The sequence below is a fragment of the Coregonus lavaretus genome (genome assembly GCF_964263955.1).
Source record: "Coregonus lavaretus genome assembly, chromosome: 5".
In the NCBI taxonomy this organism is placed as follows: Eukaryota; Metazoa; Chordata; class Actinopteri; order Salmoniformes; family Salmonidae; genus Coregonus; species Coregonus lavaretus.
In genome coordinates this window covers 64860232-64880983 of record NC_139992.1, presented here as the reverse complement: position 1 = coordinate 64880983, position 20752 = coordinate 64860232, and the positions used below count along the sequence as shown (strand labels likewise).

The following is a 20752-nucleotide window of genomic DNA, read 5'->3' as shown; positions in this document are numbered from 1 at the left end:
CGTCAGCCCGGTCCGGCCCGTTCCTGCTCCCCGCACCAAGCCAGTGGTGCGCGTCGTCAGTCCGGCACGGCCCGTGCCTGTTCCACCGGTGCCTGGTCCGGCACTGGTCAGCTGCTCCACTCCGGAGCCAGAGCAATCCGCTCCACCGGTGTTCAGTCCAGCTCCGGACAGCGGGGCCAGACCAGACCAGGGGCGCAACGGGGGGGTAGAGAGAGAGTGGTGGTCACGCCCGGAGCCGGATCCGCCTCCGAGGCGGAATGCCCACCCTGTTGTGTTGGTGTGGCGCGGTAGCAGTCCGCGCCTTTGGGGGGGGGGTACTGTCACGCCCTGGCTCTGGGGACTCTTAAATGTTGAGCCAGGGTGTGGATTTTCTATGTTTAGTTTTCTTTGTTTTTGGTTCTAGATCGTTTAGATCTATGTTGGCCAGGGTGGTTCCCAATCAGAGACAGCTGTAGCTCGTTGTCTCTGATTGGGGACCATACTTAGGCAGCCTTGTGGCATGTTAGGTTGTGGGATCTTGTTCCGTAGAGGTTTGTGTTGTAACCTAGGACTTCACGTATCGTTTGTTTGTTGTTTTGGTTCGTGTTGTGTACACTAATAAAGAATGTATGCTTATCACGCTGCGCCTTGGTCCGTGTCTTCAGTCGACGATCGTGACAGTTTTACAGGAAATAGTGAAAGAAAGCCCATTGTAGAACTCTTATGCACTCTCCAAAATGTATTCACTCTGTTCCCTTAAACCCCAAAACTTTGTGTTATTTCCGTTAAGAATATTCCACATCTGATTATATTAAACTGCTTGGCTGGCAGAGCCAATAGCATTAATTCATCCACTAAATGAATAATAAATGAATAAATCATTTACAAAGGTAATGGTCCGATATTTCTTCTGCTGACCACGCATTTCTACAGCGGTGGCATTATTCCTGGCTTCATTATGAGATTATTTCAATATTAGTCAATCATCGGCTGGTCCATTCTCATTATAAACATATACATTAGGTTAATAACAACAACCGGAGGTAACATATTGCATTAGTGAGAAGCTACTTACAGTCAAAGGAAATGTAATATATCCATGTAGATTATGACAATGACAATGTATGGATTTTACAGCAAATCTGAAGGCTGAAGGTAACCCTAAAACTGCATCCCAAATAACACCCTATTTCCTAGTGCACTACTTTTGACCAAGACCCATATAAGGTACTGCAGGGGGTCTGCGGCCAGATTACAAAATATATATATGTTTTAAACTTTTTTTTTTTTTTTTTGTTTACATAAAAACATTTCAATGAATATTACTAACAACAACAGATTAAACAAATTTTGAACAAGGGATCTGTGGAATAAGTTTAGAGGGTGTAATACAATAACATGCAATATTATTAATCTACTTCTTTTTTTTTTACATAAAAGCTTTAAAACCGCAAAGTTTTCTCTCTGCTTCATGGGAAAATGTGTAGAATTGCAGGATATTACCTTTAAAGCTGCAACAACAAAACATCTCTCTGCCCCATGACAAAATGTGTTGAATTGAAGAAAATAAGCTTGAAAACTGCAACATTTTCTCTCCAATGCCAAGAGGCGTACCTTTAAAATGTTCATTACCAGTGTTTCATTGTCTGCTATAAGGTCCATTTAAGGAGAATTTTCCTATTTCTGAAGCAAATGTCGATTTTTGATGTGGTCCTCTGTAGCTCAGCTGGTAGAGCACGGTGCTTGTAACGCCAAGGTAGTGGGTTCGATCCCCGGGACCACCCATACACAAAAAAAATTATGCACGCATGACTGTAAGTCGCTTTGGATAAAAGCGTCTGCTAAATGGCATATTATTATTATGTTATACAGTAGAAGGGTCCAGACACTTTTTTTGTGATTTGGCTTACTTTTGTGAAACATACCCCAACTTACCCCAGTCACTTCCTCATTGCTCGTTGTGCAGTATCAGGGCATGCAAAATACATGAACAAAAGCTCCAGAAACACCCAAATATGTCGTTTTAGAAATGGAAACGCTCTCAGTATAGCAATGTAAGTCTTTAGATGTTGTACACATGAAATTGTGTCATTCCGAACGAGCCGTTTCTTCTACCAGCTGTGCTGCGCAGTCTGTGTCTGTGTACTATAGGGCCTGAACAGCTGCGTGGGGGAAACAGCGCGACTCGACCAAAATGGATTATAACATTGCTGATAAAGTTCTCAAAAACAAGCCAAATCTGAAAAAAAAGGGTCTGGACCCTTCTATAACATGTCGCTTACATAGAGATTTACTTCAGCCATAAAACAAAATATCCTTTAACATCAGATCAGTTTTCAGATCATACAGAAAATTGCATCCCACTGAGGCAGCAAGAACAGAACAGAGCGGAGATGATTTGCTACTAGCATCAGCACCACCATGTCTCTCCATTGCCGCCTGTTCTATTTACATTGAGAGGGGTGGTAGTGAAACTGAGCTCCACTGAGCTCCTTACCGGTCCTCTTTGATCCTGGCCAGCAGAGGCTCCAGCCAGCCCATGGTGCACTCACAGTGGGCATCCAGGAAGGTGATGACCTGTCCCCGTGTGGCCGCAGCCCCTCTCAGCCTTGCCCGGATCAGCCCCGTCCGCTGCTCCATCCGCAGGACCCGCACGGGAACCTCCAGGGTCCGACCATAGTTCTCCAGCTTCTTTCCCAAGAAGTCTGACAGAAGAGGAGAGGACACATCAGAGAGGACATGCTTCAAACTCCAGAAGAACTTCATTATTTGGTTATATTATCATCCAATACTAGGAACTGCATGAACTAATCCCAGATTGCCCCTTTAAACCCAGTAAAGCTAGTGAGTTGATGGGTTTATTTTATTTATTTAACCCTTATTTAACCCTTATTTACCAGGTAAGTTGACTGAGAACACATTCTCATTTACAGCAATGACCTGGGAAATAGTTACAGGGGAGAGGAGGGGGGATGAATGAGCCAATTGGAAGCTGGAGATGATTAGGTGGCCATGGTATGAGGGCCAGATTGGGAATTTAGCCAGGACACCAGGGTTAACACCCCTACTCTTACGATAAGTGCCATGGGCTCTTTTAGTGACCACAGAGATTCAGGACACCCGTTTTAACGTCCCATCTGAAAGGTTTAGGCTGGACCCAGCTACAGTACCTCTCTCACTGGCGTCGTCCACCAGCAGGATCTCCTGCAGCAGGTGGCGTGGCGAGCGGTTGATGACACTGTGGACGGTGCGGAGCAGGGTGCTCCACGCCTCGTTGTGGAACACAATCACTATACTGGTGTTGGGGAGATCGTCCGTGTACACCTTGGTCTTGCAACTGATGGACAGACAACAAGAGCTCTGGTTAGGAGATCAAATGTGCTGCTACTCCTGACGCTTGTCTACAGTGGAATTCTATCAAGACTGAGCATAGTTGTGTGACATTTCTGTACATGCAGTATAGCCTACTATACGTGGTTGAACATTCTCTCATTAGAGCACTGGAACAAAACAAACCGCTTGGAACAACAAAGCCAACATTGACAAGACTTTATCTGGTGCGCTCATCTGCATGCTGCTCCACCCACACAGGCTGTGTCCCAAATGGTACCCTATTCCTTCCATAGTGCACTACTTTTGACCAGGGACCATATAGGGAACTTCAGACAACAAACTTATATTCAATAGAATAAAATAAGAAGATTAAAGTACAAAAATAATGAGTATCAGAATAAAAACGTAAATAACAACAATAATGTCAATGACATCAACCATAACAAAACGTTCATTTGAGTTTGACTTGCCCTCAAAAATAAGTAATAAAATACTACAAACAGATAGAGCCGCAACAACCTCTTTGATTGAAGTGAGATAAATGACAAGTCCATTCCCTATATGGTGGAGCGGAGAGCAGGGTTATCCCATTCGCCCCACTACGGGTGACAGGACAGACTGACAGAATGGGGTTGACAGGACAGACTGACAGAATGGGGGCACCAGGGTAGCTAGAAACTAGCCACTGAACGAACATCTTATTTCTCTCAACTACTGGCTACTACACCACACAGCACTCTCTCACAAAAGTTCACAGCTTCTTTTTTTATAACGTTCCAAGGGGTACTGCCAAGTCGTTTGAGGAAAATGTAGAGATACAATTAGTACAATTATGCAGCATTGCATAATTTAGATCTATTGTTGTTTGCTCTCCATTTTGTACAAATTCTTCAATATGGGACTCAAATTTCATTTACGTGGAATTGGTAATTAGATATGACTAAACGCATTATGCTTAGCACAATCCTGGTAGATGTGTCAAATGGAATGCATGCATGTGTTGAACATTTTCCTTTTGGTGATACCTTTATTAACTCAATTTTAAACCACTGTAAAAACCCATGGGGGACAGTCATACAATTGAGTGTCAAGGCAGTAGGCACCAATATACATTCAATATACAAACAATATAGACAATGTTTACAGCATTGGCATATGTTTTTATTCTCTGCTTCATTATTTATATAGTTGTATAGAAAATGGTCCTATTTTCCTCCAACATGAGAGACCTTGGACTGCAGTGCAGAGCAGTTTCTCAAGAACAGTTGATAAGTAATGTTCTGTAGGAATACTTAAAAACATGAATCACTGCGATGTCTCCAGGAGAGATGACTGCCTCAAGATGAATGTGGGTCATGTTTCACACAAATTGCTCTTTGGGTTTTCATTATCTAGCTCTAGTAGGTCTTGGATGACAGTAAACAAAGCCCTTCTCCCATTCAGACTGTCACGGGTGATGTAAACGGCTGAAGATTGTGATGGATCCAACACGGCTAAAGAATAAGTCTAATATTCTTAAATTAGAGCAGTGGTGGCTGGTGGCACTTAAAATTCAGAGGACGAGCTCATTATAATCACTGGAACGTAATGAATGGCACGGTATGAAAAACATCAAACACATGGTTTCCATGAGTTAGATGCTGTTCCATTCATTCCATTCCAGCCATTACTATGGCCCTCGTCCCCTCACCAGCCATCATTGAATTACAGTCCGAGAACTTAAAAGGGGGTTTTCATCAAAGTTAACAAATTGGTTTAGTCTGGACTATATCAAAATGTTCTGTTGGATCTTAGTTACTTAAGTCTCTTATTGCTGTTAATACTCCGCCTGCGGCTGCTCCTAACATTAAAAGGAACCCCATGCTGTTATTCTCAACATTGTGCTGTCAGATGTGCTTCCTTGAATGTAACTGTTTCCATTGAATTTAGTTGAAGTCTCTAGACTAAAACAACAACTAGTGAAAAAGGCAGAAAGTAGATCCAAAATGTCAGCCCTTTGATAACAGGAACATGTTGCCATGTGAAGTGGGCAGAGTTGATGACTCAAGTCACATGACTTGGACTCGAGTCACAAATTGGATGACCTGAGACTTGATAGAAAATAAAATAACTTCAGACTTGACTTGGACTTGGAGCCTCAAGACTCAGGACTCAACTTTGACTTGAAACTGATGACGAAATTATCTGGCCAGATTTTGTAAAGTTTTGTCACTCACTTTGTGGCACATGCTTCGTTCACGTACTAGTCCGAACTAGGAAACGCTGAAATGTCCCACTTGCTAACTGGTTGTAGTTATACACATGCCGCGTTCAACTAATTACAAAGTCGGAAATTTCAGAGTTCCGACTAGCACGTGAACGCGGCAACAGACTAGTCTCCATGGATTACTCTCCACGCAGCCAAAGGCAGTAGCCGCAGCATCGCCCTTGCAAAAAAAACGTGCTACAGATTAGCTAGTGAAACGCACACTCGGCCCTCTGATTGTATCAGCAAACTGTCAATCAACACAGGTCTGGTGAGCTAGTGATCAGATTGTTGATTTGCTGTACAGCTATAGGATCAGGTGCAGCGCAAATGTCAAATTGTAGGGAGAGAGGATTGCCATAACAAATAAATATGTAGCTCCAAACACTGTTTGGTGATCAACAATATTAACTGTTTACTTCACACGTTTAAATGAATATGTGGTAAATCTATATTCCATCTAATCCTACAATCATTGGTAGCGTTCCATCATTCCATCCCCGTACCGTTTATTGCAACACTTAGACATTTCTGTTTCATACAATACATTTTAATTTCTTACCCAATGAGTGGGAAGTAAGTAAGTAGCCTTGCATGAGCCTTGGCTTGATGTACAAGTACACCCCGTGGACAGGACGCTACTCTATCGCAGGGCCTTACCCCCACTGAACAAAAATGTAAACGCAACATGTAAAGTGTTGGTCCCATGTTTCATGAGCTGAAATAAAAGATCCCAGAAATTCTCCATACACACAAAAATCGTATTTCTCTCAAATGTTGTTTAGATCCCTGTTAGTGAGCATTTCTCCTTTGCCAAGATAATCCATTCACCTGACAGGTGTGGCATATTAAGAAGCTGATTAAACAGCATGAACATTACACAGGTGCACCTTGTGCTGGGGACAATAAAAGGCCACACTAAAATGTGCAGTTTTGTCACACAACACAATGCCACTGTTGTCTCAAGTTTTGAGGGAGCTTGCAATTGGCAGGATTACTGCAAGAATATCCACCAGAGCTGTTGCCAGAGAATTGAATGTTTATTTTTCTACCATAAGCCGCCTCCAACGTTGTTTTAGAGAATTTAGCAGTACATCCAACCGGCCTCACAACCGCAGACCACATGTATGGCGTCATGTGGGCGAGTGGTTTGCTGATGTCAACGTTGTGACATGGTGGCGGTGGGGTTATGGTATGGGCAGACATAAGCTATGGACAACGAACACAGTTGCATTTTATCAATAGCAATTTGAATGCACAGAGATACTGTGACGAGATCCTGAGGCCCATTGTGATGCCCATATTTTTAAAGGTATCTGTGACCAACACATGCATATCTGTATTCCCAGTCATGTGAAATCCATAGAATAGGGCCTAATGAATTTATTTCAATTGACTGATTTCCTTATATGAACTGTAACTCAGTAGAATCTTTGAAATTGTTGTATTTATATTTCTGTTCAGTATATCTCCTTAATCCTGAGTGCAAGCAGAGATGCATCAGGTCCCATTTTTACAGTCTTTGGTATGACTCGGCCAGGGACTGAACTCACACCCTTCCAACCACAAGGCCACTGAGTTGGTGCGATGTTTATTGTGCACATGAACGTTGAGGTAGAAGTTCTGTTTATTTAATTTATGTATGGTTTCCTTTGTTCATATTTCACGGGTTATGTTGGAGTTCCGTGTGTCTATTGGTGCTTTCAAGACAACTGGGAACTCTGAAAAAAAACTAGGTCAAATCATGATGTCAGTGATCTTCAGGTCGGAAAGTCTGAGCTTTCGACTTGGAATTCCAAGTTGGATGACCATTCAAAACTATTTTTCCCAGTTGGTGCTCGTTTTGTTCCGAGTTCCCAGTTGTCTTGAACACACCGAAGTCGGAAGTCTGAGATTTCCGAGTTCCCAGTTGTTTTGAACACGGCATGTGTCCTATGGCTCTGACATTTTGGTTGCGCGTGTGTCCCTCAGTGCGTATTGAAATAGGCTATGTGGCCTGCGCGACACGCTTTGGATAAGAATCAATTATTGTTCCATGTATTAATGGTGAGGAAATATCATTAATAATCATTAAGTCTGATTAAGAAGAATGTACCAATGGATGTGGAAAATGCCTTTTACATCGTAGAAACAGTTTATTAGTTGTAATTGCTAATTGGGTAATTGTATTGTCCTGGGAGGGGCCAAGTGCTAATATGTACCTGTTTGAGGTCCTGTTAGATAGATTTGATTTGGTTTCTCAAGGGGAGGCTGTGCAGTCTTGCCCTCTACCTGTCAGCTTCCTGCCTCCTGTTTGTCTCCGGGCCTCTAGAGGTCATCTGTGTTCCCCTCTGCCTTAGTTCTTCCTCGTGTGTCCTTATTAGCTTGATCCAGGTCACCTGTGCCTTGTTTCCCCTAGAGTATTTTAGCTGTGTTTTTTCCCCTTGTTCCTCACTTGGTTTTTGAGTCCTGGCTATGTGTCTCCTGCTTTGTCCCACAGAGTCTTTCCAAGTAAGCTTTTCTAAGTTATCTTTAGTTTGTTTTTCTCCCCTCGTGGAGTTATTTTGTTTTGCCTCCTGTTTTGTTTACTGTACCTCTGTTAGTATACCTCTTTCTGAGAAGAACTTTTGTTGGATTATTTTTGAAGTGCAAAGAACCTTTTTTTACATTAAATCTACTTTGCCTGGAGTATTGCCTTGGGTGTTTCATTTGGGTCCAACTATACCTCCTCTGTGGCTAAGGGGTAGAACACCCAACTCTCCACATCTGAGACCTGAGTTCAAGCCCAGCTTGTGACAGAAAAACCAAGTCCATCATGGACCCAGAAACACTCAGTTCCAAGGCCTGTTGGCGGTGATCACTCGACATGAGGCATCTTTCCAGCGCCATGAAGCCGTTCTCAGCCGACAAGAAGAGCTGATGGCTAGTCATTCTCAACTCCTGGCCGAAATGATGAGTCCCCTCCGCCAGCTCTTTGAACGTCTCCCTGGTCCTTTCCCTTCCTCCAGGTCACCCCCCAGTGACGACAGGCCTTCTCCAGTGGCGGAGCCCCGACTACCACCTCCCAAGCCCTTTTCGGGGGATCCAAGCTCTTGCCAGGGTTTCCTCACCCAATGCTCCCTCACCTTCGAGCTCCAACCCTCAAGTTTTCCCACAGACCGTTCCAAGATTGCCTACATCATTACCCTTCTTTCAGACAAGGCGCTCTCCTGGGCCTCTGCGGTGTGGCAGTCCCAGGAGGCCTGTTGTGACTCCTACGCTGCATTTGTAGAAGAGTTCAAGCGGGTGTTCGATCATCCTGTCAGTGGGCGGGAAGCTTCCAAGCGCCTACTGTCTCTCCGTCAGGGTCCCCGAAGCACGGCAGATTTTGCCATTGAATTCCGGACCATAGCAGCAAGGAGCGGATGGAATGATGAAGCGCTGAGGGTCTGTTTTCAGGGAGGGTTATCTGAGCCCCTTCAAGATGAGTTAGCCACCCGAGAACCAGCTGGAGATCTCGAGTCCCTCATAGCCTTGGCCATCCGCCTGGACAATCGTCTAAGAGAGCGGAGAACGGCTCGCCGCCAGGTGTCTCAGTCCCAAGTTCCTCTGAGCAGCTCTGTTTCTCCTGTTTGGGCTCCGTCATTCAGAGCTTCCCCGGCTCCTGAACTGCTCCAGGATTCCCCGGAGAACATGCAGTTAGGCCGTTCCAGGCTTTCTCCCAACGAAAGGGAACGTCGCATGAGGGAGCGTCGGTGCCTCTACTGCGGGGTTGCCGGCCACTTCCGCTCCACTTGCCCCGAGCTTTCGGGAAACGCCTGTCCCCGCCTAGCTACAGGAGGGCTGTGATGGGGAAAATTAGAGCTCCTCCTACTAACGCTGTCCTAGCTATTCCAGCCACTCTGTCCTGGGAGGGCCACCAGCATCGGGTCCAGGCTATGATCGATTCCGGTGCCGCAGGTGATTTCCTGGATTTAACCTTGGCTAAGGAACTTAAAATTGTCAAAGACTCCAGCCACCCTAGTCATAGACTGTTCTCTCTGCTACCGCACGGCAAGCGGTACCAGAGTGCCAAGTCTAGGTCCAAAAGACTTCTCAACAGCTTCTACCCCCAAGCCATAAGACTCCTGAACAGCTAATCATGGCTACCTGGACTATTTGCACTGCCCCCCCACCCCATCCTTTTTACGCTGCTGCTACTCTGTTAAGTATTTATGCATAGTCACTTTAACTCTACCCACATGTACATATTACCTCAACTACCTCAACTAGCCGGTGCCCCCGCACATTGACAATGCAACGGTATCCCCCTGTATATATAGCCTCCCTACTGTCACTTTATTTTACTGTATATATAGCCTCCCTACTGTCACTTTATTTTACTTCTGCTCTTTTTTTCTCAACACTTTTTTGTTGTTGTTTTATTCTTACTTTTTTGTTTAAAATAAATGCACTGTTGGTTAAGGGCTGTAAGTAAGCATTTCACTGTAATGTCTGCACCTGTTGTATTCGGCGCATGTGACCAATAAAATTTGATTTGATTTGAACTACTTCCTCAACCCCAGGCAGTTACAGCCTTAGATGGCAGACCTCTGGAACCAGGAAAGGTTACAGAGGCGACTCAGTCCCTGCGACTTACCATCTCTCAACACCAGCAGGAGGAGACCTTCTATCTCATTGACTCTCCCGAGTATCCTATTATCCTGGGTCACCCTTGGCTATGCAGACATAATCCCCAGATCGACTGGCCTACTGGCACCATTCTAAGCTGGGGTCCCACTTGCCAACTCACCTGCATGCTTCAGAGTCCCTCAGCCCCTAGTACCCAGTTTCAAGAGTCTGTTGACGTCTCCCGAGTCCCCAGTGTTTACCATCGGTTCAAGGCAGTGTTCAGCAAGGCCCGGGCTACTTCCTTACCGCCTCACCGCACGTATGACTGTGCCATTGATCTACTCCCTGGTTGCTGCCCTCCTAGAGGTCGGATCTTTTCCTTATCCTCCCCCGAGCACGCAGCTATGGACACCTACATTAAGAAGTCCTTGGCAGCCGGCCTCATCTGTGCCTCTACTTCCCCGGCTGGGGCGGGCTTCTTTTTTGCTGAAAAGAAAGACGGGGGTCTTAGGCCTTGTATTGATTACCGGGGACTCAACAAGATCACGGTTCGGAATCGATACCCCCTTCCTCTCATGACCACTGCTTTTGAGCTGCTTCAAGGGGCTTCCATTTTTACTAAACTGGATCTCCGCAATGCTTACCATCTCGTGCGGATCCGGCAAGGAGACGAATGGAAGACGGCGTTCAACACGCCCACGGGGCACTATGAATATCGGGTGATGCCGTTCGGGCTCACCAATGCCCCCGCAGTATTCCAAGCCCTGATTAATGATGTTCTCCGGGATATGCTTAATCTGTTCGTCTTCGTGTACCTGGACGATATCCTCATCTTCTCGAGGTCACTGAAGGAGCATGAGGGGCATGTTAGCAAGGTTCTCCAGAGGCTCCTTGACAATCACCTCTACGTTAAACCTGAGAAGTGTGAATTTCATGTTTCCCAGACTCAGTTTCTCGGGTTTATTGTCACTCCCGGCCACCTAGAGATGGATCCCAAGAAGGTCAAAGCGGTCCACAGCTGGCCCACACCTGCCACGGTCAAGGAGGTTCAACGGTTCATTGGCTTTTCTAACTTCTATCGGAAGTTCATTAAGAATTTCAGCTCTGTGGTAGCCCCCTTGACGACGCTTACCAAGGGAGGAGGGACCAAGATTCACTGGGGTCCGGAAGCAGCAGGGGCCTTCGAGGATCTCAAGCGCCGCTTCACTTCTGCTCCGATTCTGGTGATCCCTGACCCAGAAAGACCTTTCGTGGTGGAGGTGGACGCCTCAGAGGTGGGGGTGGGAGCCGTCCTGTCACAGAGGGGTGAGGATGGGAGATTACACCCTTGTGCCTTCATGTCTCGCCGCCTGTCTGAGGCCGAGCGCAACTACCACGTGGGGGATCGAGAGTTGCTTGCGGTAAAACTGGCCTTGGAAGAGTGGCGCCATTGGCTTGAGGGGGCTCAGCATCCTTTCCAGGTTCTCACAGACCACAAGAACCTGGAATATCTCCAACAGGCTAAGCGGATGAACCCTCGGCAAGCACGATGGTCCCTTTTCTTTAATCGATTCCAGTTCCTCCTGTCTTACAGACCTGGCACCAAGAACGTCAAGCCGGATGCCCTGTCTCGAGCCTATTCTCCCGAGATACAAGAGAAGCCCTTGGCATCGATTATTCCGAGGTCTAGGATCGTCGCACCTCTTCAGTGGGAACTAGAAAGAGGGGTACGAGAGGCCCTTGTCCATGAGCCCGATCCAGGCGGTGGTCCTGCCGGTCGCCTGTACGTTCCTCTCTCTGTTCGGGCCCGCGTCTTGCAGTGGGGTCATGAGTCGCCCTTGACATGCCATCCAGGTAGTGCTCGCACACTGGAATTCCTCCGACGGCGGTTTTGGTGGCCGTCCATCAAGATGGACGTGCAGGTCTATGTTGAGGCCTGCCCTGTGTGCAACCAGGGAAAGTCGACACGTCAGCGACCACAGGGACTGCTCCATCCCTTACCTGTTCCTCGAAGGCCATGGTCACACCTTTCTCTGGACTTTGTTACGGGACTTCCTCCATCCCAGGGCAACACAGTCATCCTAGTGGTGGTAGACCGGTTCTCTAAGGCTGCCCGGTTTATTCCCCTGCCCAAGCTGCCCTCGGCCAAGGAGACTGCTGAGCTCCTCATGAACCATGTCTTCCGGATATTTGGAATTCCCCTGGACGTTGTCTCCGACCGAGGTCCCCAATTCTCGTCCCGGTTTTGGGGGGCCTTCTGCTGGCTTATTGGGGCCACAGCCAGCCTATCGTCGGGGTTCCATCCAGAGTCTAATGGCCAAACGGAACGGATTAATCAGGATCTGGAGACCACCCTGCGGTGTATGGCGGCCAGTAATCCCACGTCTTGGGCCACCTATATCATTTGGGCTGAATATGCCCACAACACCCTCCAGTCCTCAGCCACCGGATTGTCCCCCTTCGAATGCCAGTTCGGTTACACCCCTCCATTATTTCCAGAGGAAGAGGCGCAAGTTGGTGTTCCCTCGGCCCAGCGCTTTGTCCAACGCTGTAGGCGGACCTGGAAGAAGGCCAGGCGTACCCTCCTTCGGACCTCCCAGAGATACCAAAGTCAGGCTAATTGCCGCCGCCGGACGGCCCCTAGTTTCCGAGCTGGTCAGAGAGTTTGGTTGGCCACTAAGAACCTGCCCCTCCGGGTCGAATCCAAGAAGCTTTCCCAGAAATACATCGGCCCTTTCCGCATAGCAAGAAAAGTTAACCCTGTTTCTTATCGTTTGGTTCTCCCTCGCTCCCTTAGAATTAACCCCACTTTCCATGTTTCACTACTAAAACCTGTCTTGTCTTCTCCCTTTGCCCCCCCACGCAGACCCCCGCCACCTCCCAGGATCATTGACGGCCAGCCAGCCTACACAGTCCGCCGGATACTGGACTCCCGGAGGGTCCAGAACTCTCTGCAGTATCTGGTGGACTGGGAGGGCTACGGGCCAGAGGAGCGCTCCTGGGTTCCAGCCAAGGACATCCTGGACCCAGGTTTGATCCGAGAGTTTCGCACCCTGAGGCCAGGGTGTTCTGGAAGGAACGTCAGGAGTCGTTCCTAGAGGAGGGGGTCCTGTCAGCTTCCTGCCTCCTGTTTGTCTCCGGACCTCTAGAGGTCATCTGTGTTCCCCTCTGCCTTAGTTCTTCCTCGTGTGTCCTTATTAGCTTGATCCAGGTCACCTGTGCCTTGTTTCCCCTAGAGTATTTTAGCTGTGTTTTTTCCCCTTGTTCCTCACTTGGTTTTTGAGTCCTGGCTATGTGTCTCCTGCTTTGTCCCACAGAGTCTTTCCAAGTAAGCTTTTCTAAGTTATCTTTAGTTTGTTTTTCTCCCCTCGTGGAGTTATTTTGTTTTGCCTCCTGTTTTGTTTACTGTACCTCTGTTAGTATACCTCTTTCTGAGAAGAACTTTTGTTGGATTATTTTTGAAGTGCAAAGAACCTTTTTTTACATTAAATCTACTTTGCCTGGAGTATTGCCTTGGGTGTTTCATTTGGGTCCAACTATACCTCCTCTGTGGCTAAGGGGTAGAACACCCAACTCTCCACATCTGAGACCTGAGTTCAAGCCCAGCTTGTGACACTACCTGTGTCCATTCAGATAGGACAGGTTAAGCCTGTTACTGACGCTATATCCTTTGGCCTATTGCCCGTGTATATTTGGTAAACCTACTCATATATATATATTTTGCATGGTATGGTGCTTTCACCATTGGATCAACAAGACCTGTAAATAAATCTACACTGAGTACGTCAACCTGCCTTGCCTTTTGCTGATTTCATTCCTTTACAACTACTACAAGGTCCCTATTTTACAATTACATAATCAAATGTGTTGTAGACAAAATAATGAAAAGGGCTGTCTGTAAGCCTAAAAAAATTGACAGAGATTTGTAGTTGAAGAAGTCATTGCATGTATAGATTTTTTTTTAAACGTATCTTGAGACTTGACTTGAAAAAACGTGTGACTCAACTCGTCTTGACTAGCTCTTAAAATACACGACATGGACTCGAGACTCAACCCGTTCTATTTGGGACTCGACTTGAGACTCAGACCTTGCTTATGACTAGAATAATAGTGACTTGGTCCCAGCGGTATCAAAGCTTCTGAGAGGTAGTATGAAAATGTATGCATTCACTAACTGTAAGTCGCTCTCGATAAGAGCGTCTGCTAAATGACAACAACAAAAAAGTAGCAGTGGAAGGTTACAGGGTTGTTAGAGTGGGTGGTGCGTGCCGTGCCGAGTAAAGGGGTCAGTAGTGCGATACAGTGTGTGTCTGGGAAAAGGTCAAGCTCACCCGTCCAGTCTCACATCCGGCAGACTCCTGTTGAGAGCAATCATGTCACTGGCCATCAGATTGAACTGGTTAATCTTAAAGAGCTCCTTCATTTTCTCCTGCTCGTCCTTTGCAATAACCACCGCCTTCCCCATCTCCCCTGGGCCCTCGTGGGTCCGCAATATGACCGCTGCAATACAATGGGGAGAAATGTTACATATTTTATACTCACTATGTGATTTTGCAGTTATTTCATTGGGAGTGGGAGGTCACACATATAACTTCAGCTACCGAAGAAGAAGAAATCTGTTAAATGCAACTAGATCTATTTTATTGTATCTATTAATAAAGGTACAGTACTGTGGAAAGTGGATTCACTTAAAATGAACCGTGAGCAAATTAACCATGGTATAGAGTGTGTCTAACAGAGAAAGACTGGCCTCAGATCAGTGTGTGATAGAATATAGCCACATTATCAACCTTTGAATGCTGAGGCCATTAAAATGTCCCAAACAGCCAATGAAATACTGATCAGTCTGACACTGATGCAGCTTCCCCAAGTATTCTGGATCCATTAACCATGCTTCTACTCTCAGGGCCGGATTACCGAACGGGCACACAGGGCATGTGCCCCGGGGCCCCCAACCTCCAGTGGGCCCCCTGGAGGAAATTAGCTTTAAAACGTCTAAATTCTTTCTCAGCCTCATGGCAAAATGTGTAGAATAGCAGGAAATTAGCTTTAAAACTGCAACATTTTCTCTTAGCCTCATGACAAAATGTGTAGAATAGCATTATAAAACCACACTTTTTATCAACATAAAATGTGTTGAAATGCAGGAAGTTAGCCGTTTTTCCCCCAAAAGGTTGGTGCCCGAGGCCCCAAATGCGGTAGTCCGGCCCTGACTACTCTTATCATCTGCAATACAGTCATGCCCCCTGCCCCCCATCCCCCTGAAAAAAAGTCTAACTATAAAAAATATTTGAATTTCCTACTAGCACAGACTTTGCTGATAACCTCTCACTTTAGGAAAAATTTACTTACTATGACTGTGATATGTGGTTGTCTCACCTTGCTGACTTAAGATGAATGCACTAACTGTAAATCGCTGAAGATAAGGTCTGCTCAAAGACTAAAATGTCAAGCATCATCTAAGCCTGTTGGAAAATCCCATATTTGTCCAGAGACTTAGGGCTAGCCCTCCTCTCTCTCATTGATGAATGAGGAAGGAGAGAAAGAGCATTACAACAGCTGCCCTCTGTATTGTTAAGAAATATCAGCTCATATATCTGATCACTCAGCATTACTGAGGATCCATTAAAGCTCTGAGAACAGCGGCACCATCCCAAGCTGCATCTGTTGCACACCGCTCCACCCTGTTTCACAATGATCCAAAGGTAAATAACCTCAGTTGATTTATGCTCCGCTCTCCAATTATATCTTAAAGCAGAGTGATTTCCATGGGGGACAATTCACATGAGTGAGAGAGAGAGAGAGAGAGAGAGTCTCCAGACCTTAATCCCATAGAAAATCTGTGGACGGAACTGAAGGTTCGAGTAGCCAAATGTCAGCCTCGAAACCTTAATGACTTGGAGAAGATCTGCAAAGAGGAGTGGGACAAAATCCCTCCTGAGATGTGTGCAAACCTGGTGCCCAACCACAACATTTTAGTCATTTAGCAGAAGCTCTTATCCAGAGCGATTTACAGGAGCAATTAGGATTAAGTGCCTTGCTCAAGGGCACATCAACAGATTTTTCACCTAGTCGGCTCGGGGATTAGAACCAGCGACCTTTCGGTTACTGGCACTACGCTCTTAACCACTAAGCTACCTGCCGCCTACAAGAAACATCTGACCTCTGTGATTGCCAACAAGGGTTTTGCCACAAAGTACTAAATCATGTTTTGCAGAGGGGTCAAATACTTATTTCCCTCATTAAAATGCAAATCAATTTTTGACATATGTTTTTCTGGATTTTTTTGTTGTTATTCTGACTCTCACTGTTAAAATAAACCTACCATTAAAATTATAGACTGATCATGTCTTTGTCAGTGGGCAAACGTACAAAATCAGCAGGGGATCAAATCCTTTTTTCCCTCACTGTACTACAAAGCAGGATTAATGAGTTAGCCAGCTAACTTTGATAAACAACCAAAAATATTTTCAGGTTGTTGAGTCAATTAGCCCAAGCCCATTTCAAGCTTTTATTTGTACAAAAAAATCAGAATATTTAGGCAAGTCAGCTGGCTAACTCATTGATTCTGCTTTGTAGCATACCCCTCTGCTCAACAGTATCCTCGGGCTTAGAAATAACAAGACTTTGGTATCTTCCCTTTCTCTGGCTCTTCAGCTCAACAAACACATCATTGACCCCCTGACATGGTCCACGGCCATAGTAACTATATCCTAAGGCCCATAGGTCTTATGCCCTAGTCCTGTCCATTGACTTTGTCAGCAATTATATTATAGGGTCTTCACACTCATATATAATGGGTCTGTAGAGACATGGTCAATAGTGTTGAGCTAAAACAAGAGTGCTCTATTATTTCAATCCTGTTTCCTGTGAACCATATCTTTACAGTTTTGGGGGGGACATAAATAACGGAGATCAATTAGCCTACCTAAACTTTTGTTAGTTATTAAATATGTATTTTAAATTGAAAAATAAGTATGAATTAGGGGTGTGAACGTTTAAACAATTATCCTTAACGTTAAGAAAAACATAATTAAAATGACAGTGCAGTTATAGCAAAACATTATTTTCCGTCTTATAGCCTAACTAGACTATATGGCTATAAAGGCCTGTGGAAAGTCGTGTAATTTAAATTAAACCAGCGAGGAAGAGGCAAACTTTAGGCTACTTTGGTGAATTTGCGAGGCATGCAAGACCATTAGGCATTGCGAACTGCAAGACATATGCGCATGGTTCTGCCTGCTCCTCCTCTCTCTCCCTCGTGCTGGCCTGCCTGCTCTTTCTCTTCGCTAATGACGCAAGTGTTTCTGTTGCGTGTAGAATATCCTAGTTAGGCTATTCATGTGACCGATGTTGCCGGGATACAGAGGTATCTTCAGGCCAGTCTTGCGAGCACGGGGTAGGCTACTCTTCGTTGCTGAGTGGGTGGGGGTGTTTTTGTCTCATAATATGAAATGACAATAGGCTACCGGTATAGCCTGTATCGATTACCCTTTTCAAATATAATGGTATGTGGCCTCTTGAAAGCGCCTCAGCCACGTCATGTTTGTTTGTCTGTTACGGTAGGCTATACTATGGCTTTGAAACGCTGACACGAAACCTTCTCTGGAGACATGAATGGCATTTTACTTGTCTGTTAAGTAATGCCGCTTCTGAACCAGGACTAACTTCCATCACTAGGCGACCATAACTGTCAATCCTAGCCTGCCTGCTACCTGCGCGCAGACCACCACTCTTTCCCCCACCAAAAAAGCACATCTAGCTACCCTATCATAAAAAAACCCAGCATAAACAACACAGCAGGACATCAATCAACAACATTTATTGTTGTCAGGGAAACAATAGAACATTGTATGCCGGAGCAGAATTCTACTGTCTGAAAAGGTACAGACGCTTCTGATGCAGCACTTTTTTTAATTGTCTGAAAAGTTATGTTACTGTAGCTGTGTTCTATGTCTGTAAAGGGTTGCGGTAGACATAACTTCAGTGCCCGGCCCTTGCGGTCATACATAGGTAGGACCGTTATTCTGCATTGTGAATTGACGTGGAATTGTAAGATCTTTTTGTCGTTTTAAAGGAAAACCGATTTTTTAAAATGGCCATTTAAACATTATGAAAATGTTTCCATTTGTCACATTCCTAGTATAAATACAGTATTGCAATCCACAAGTAACAGTGATATGTTTATTGCAACTATGTAAGTCATCATTTTAGATTTAGTTTTCCATTTCAAAAGAACCGTGCTCTTTGGTTTTCATCAGCAGTTCCCAATGTGGTTTTCAGATTCAAATTGGACTCATTAATTCTCTAAAGAAAGGCTGGGTAGCCTGCTTATAAAGAGCGAGCAAAAGCTCAATCCAGGTGGGAGATCACATTGACCTGCAGGCGGCTCTGATTATATTATCTGATTATCTTAGCTTGGTTTCCAACATCCTCAAGCCGTTTCTATGCTTAATTTACCTTGTAGAGGAGAGTGGAAGGGGAGTTTGGCCTGTGCAAGGTTGATGAGTTAGAGCCTGGATGCATCTCAAATGGCACCCTAGTCCCTATATAGTGCACTACTTTTGACCAAGCACCATAGGGCTCTGGCCAAAAGTAGTGCACACTATAAAGGGAATAGGCTGCCCTATTCTTCGGGGCATGGATTCTTCGGGGCATGGACTCTACAAAGTGTCGAAAGCATTCCACAGGGATGCTGGCCCATGTTGACTCCAATGCTTCCCATAGTTTGTGCCAAATTGGCTGGATGTCCTTTGGGTGGTGGACCATTTTTGATACACACAGGAAACTGTTGAGTGTGAAAAACCCAGCATCGTTGCAGTTCTTTACACAAACTGGTGCGCCTGGCACCTACTACCATATCCCGTTCAAAGGCACTTAAATATTTTGTCTTCCCCATTCACCCTCTGAATGGCACACATTCACAATCCATATCTAAATTGTCTCAAGGCTTAAAAATCCTTCTTTAACCTGTCTCCTCCCCTTCATCTACACTGATTGAAGAGGATTTTAAAAGTGACATCAATAAGGGATCATAGCTTTCACATGGATTCCCCAGGTCACTCTGTCATGGAAAGAGCAGGTATTCATAATGTTTTGGACACTCAGTGTAGACGCTGTGTTTTTGGGGCAGCTCCCCTCCTCCTCCTGTCCTTCCTCTCTCTCCCTTGCCTCCTTCTTCCCTGTTTGACCCAGTTGGCAGAATAGAGGCTTGTAATTTTCATCATAGGTACACGTCAACTATGACAGACAAAATGAGAAAAGAAAATCCAGAAAATCACATTGTAGGATTTTTAATGAATTTATTTGCAAATTATGGTGGAAAATAAGTATTTGGTCAATAACAAAAGTTTCTCAATACTTTGTTATATACCCTTTGTTGGCAATGACACAGGTCAAACGTTTTCTGTAAGTCTTCACAAGGTTTTCACACACTGTTGCTGGTATTTTGGCCCATTCCTCCATGCAGATCTCCTCTAGAGCAGTGATGTTTTGGGGCTGTCGCAGGGCAACACGGACTTTCAACTCCCTCCAAAGATTTTCTATGGGGTTGAGATCTGGAGACTGGCTAGGCCAGTCCAGGACCTTGAAATGCTTCTTACGAAGCCACTCCTTCGTTGCCCGGGCGGTGTGTTTGGGATCATTGTCATGCTGAAAGACCCAGCCACGTTTCATCTTCAATGCCCTTGCTGATGGAAGGAGGTTTTCACTCAAAATCTCACGATACATGGCCCCATGCATTCTTTCCTTTACACGGATCAGTCGTCCTGGTCCCTTTGCAGAAAAACAGCCCCAAAGCATGATGGAAACACCCCCATGCTTCACAGTAGGTATGGTGTTCTTTGGATGCAACTCAGCATTCTTTGTCCTCCAAACACGACGAGTTGAGTTTTTACCAAAAAGTTATATTTTGGTTTCATCTGACCATATGACATTCTCCCAATCCTCTTCTGGATCATCCAAATGCACTCTAGCAAACTTCAGACGAGCCTGGACATGTACTGGCTTAAGCAGGGGGACACGTCTGGCACTGCAGGATTTGAGTCCCTGGCGGCGTAGTGTGTTACTGATGGTAGGCTTTGTTACTTTGGTCCCAGCTCTCTGCAGGTCATTCACTAGGTCCCCCCGTGTGGTTCTGGGATTTTTGCTCACCGTTCTTGTGATCATTTTGACCCCACGGGGTGAGATCTTGCGTGGAGCCCCAGATCGAGGGAGATTATCAGTGGTCTTGTATGTCTTCCATTTCCTAATAATTGCTCCCACAGTTGATTTCTTCAAACCAAGCTGCTTACCTATTGCAGATTCAGTCTTCCCAGCCTGGTGCAGGTCTACAATTTTGTTTCTGGTGTCCTTTGACAGCTCTTTGGTCTTGGCCATAGTGGAGTTTGGAGTGTGACTGTTTGAGGTTGTGGACAGGTGTCTTTTATACTGATAACAAGTTCAAACAGGTGCCATTAATACAGGTAACGAGTGGAGGACAGAGGAGCCTCTTAAAGAAGAAGTTACAGGTCTGTGAGAGCCAGAAATCTTGCTTGTTTGTAGGTGACCAAATACTTATTTTCCACCATAATTTGCAAATAAATTCATTAAAAGTCCTACAATGTGATTTTCTGGAGAAAAAAATCTAAATTTGTCTGTCATAGTTGA

The 20752-nt window shown here is 45.4% G+C and overlaps 1 protein-coding gene across 2 annotated transcripts in view; it reads right to left on the bottom strand.

The window, feature by feature from the left end:
* Positions 1-20752, bottom strand: part of LOC311129800 (polypeptide N-acetylgalactosaminyltransferase 13-like) — a gene marked incomplete at both ends in the record, with an annotated part of 76922 nt that overhangs the window by 35024 nt on the left and 21146 nt on the right. For both annotated transcript variants that reach the window (XM_084162253.1, XM_084162254.1), the window contains 3 exons: positions 2477-2684; positions 3150-3316; positions 14437-14605. In XM_084162253.1, coding sequence (XP_084018379.1) covers positions 2477-2684; positions 3150-3316; positions 14437-14605 — 544 coding nt within the window. The remainder of the gene's footprint in view (positions 1-2476; positions 2685-3149; positions 3317-14436; positions 14606-20752) is intronic.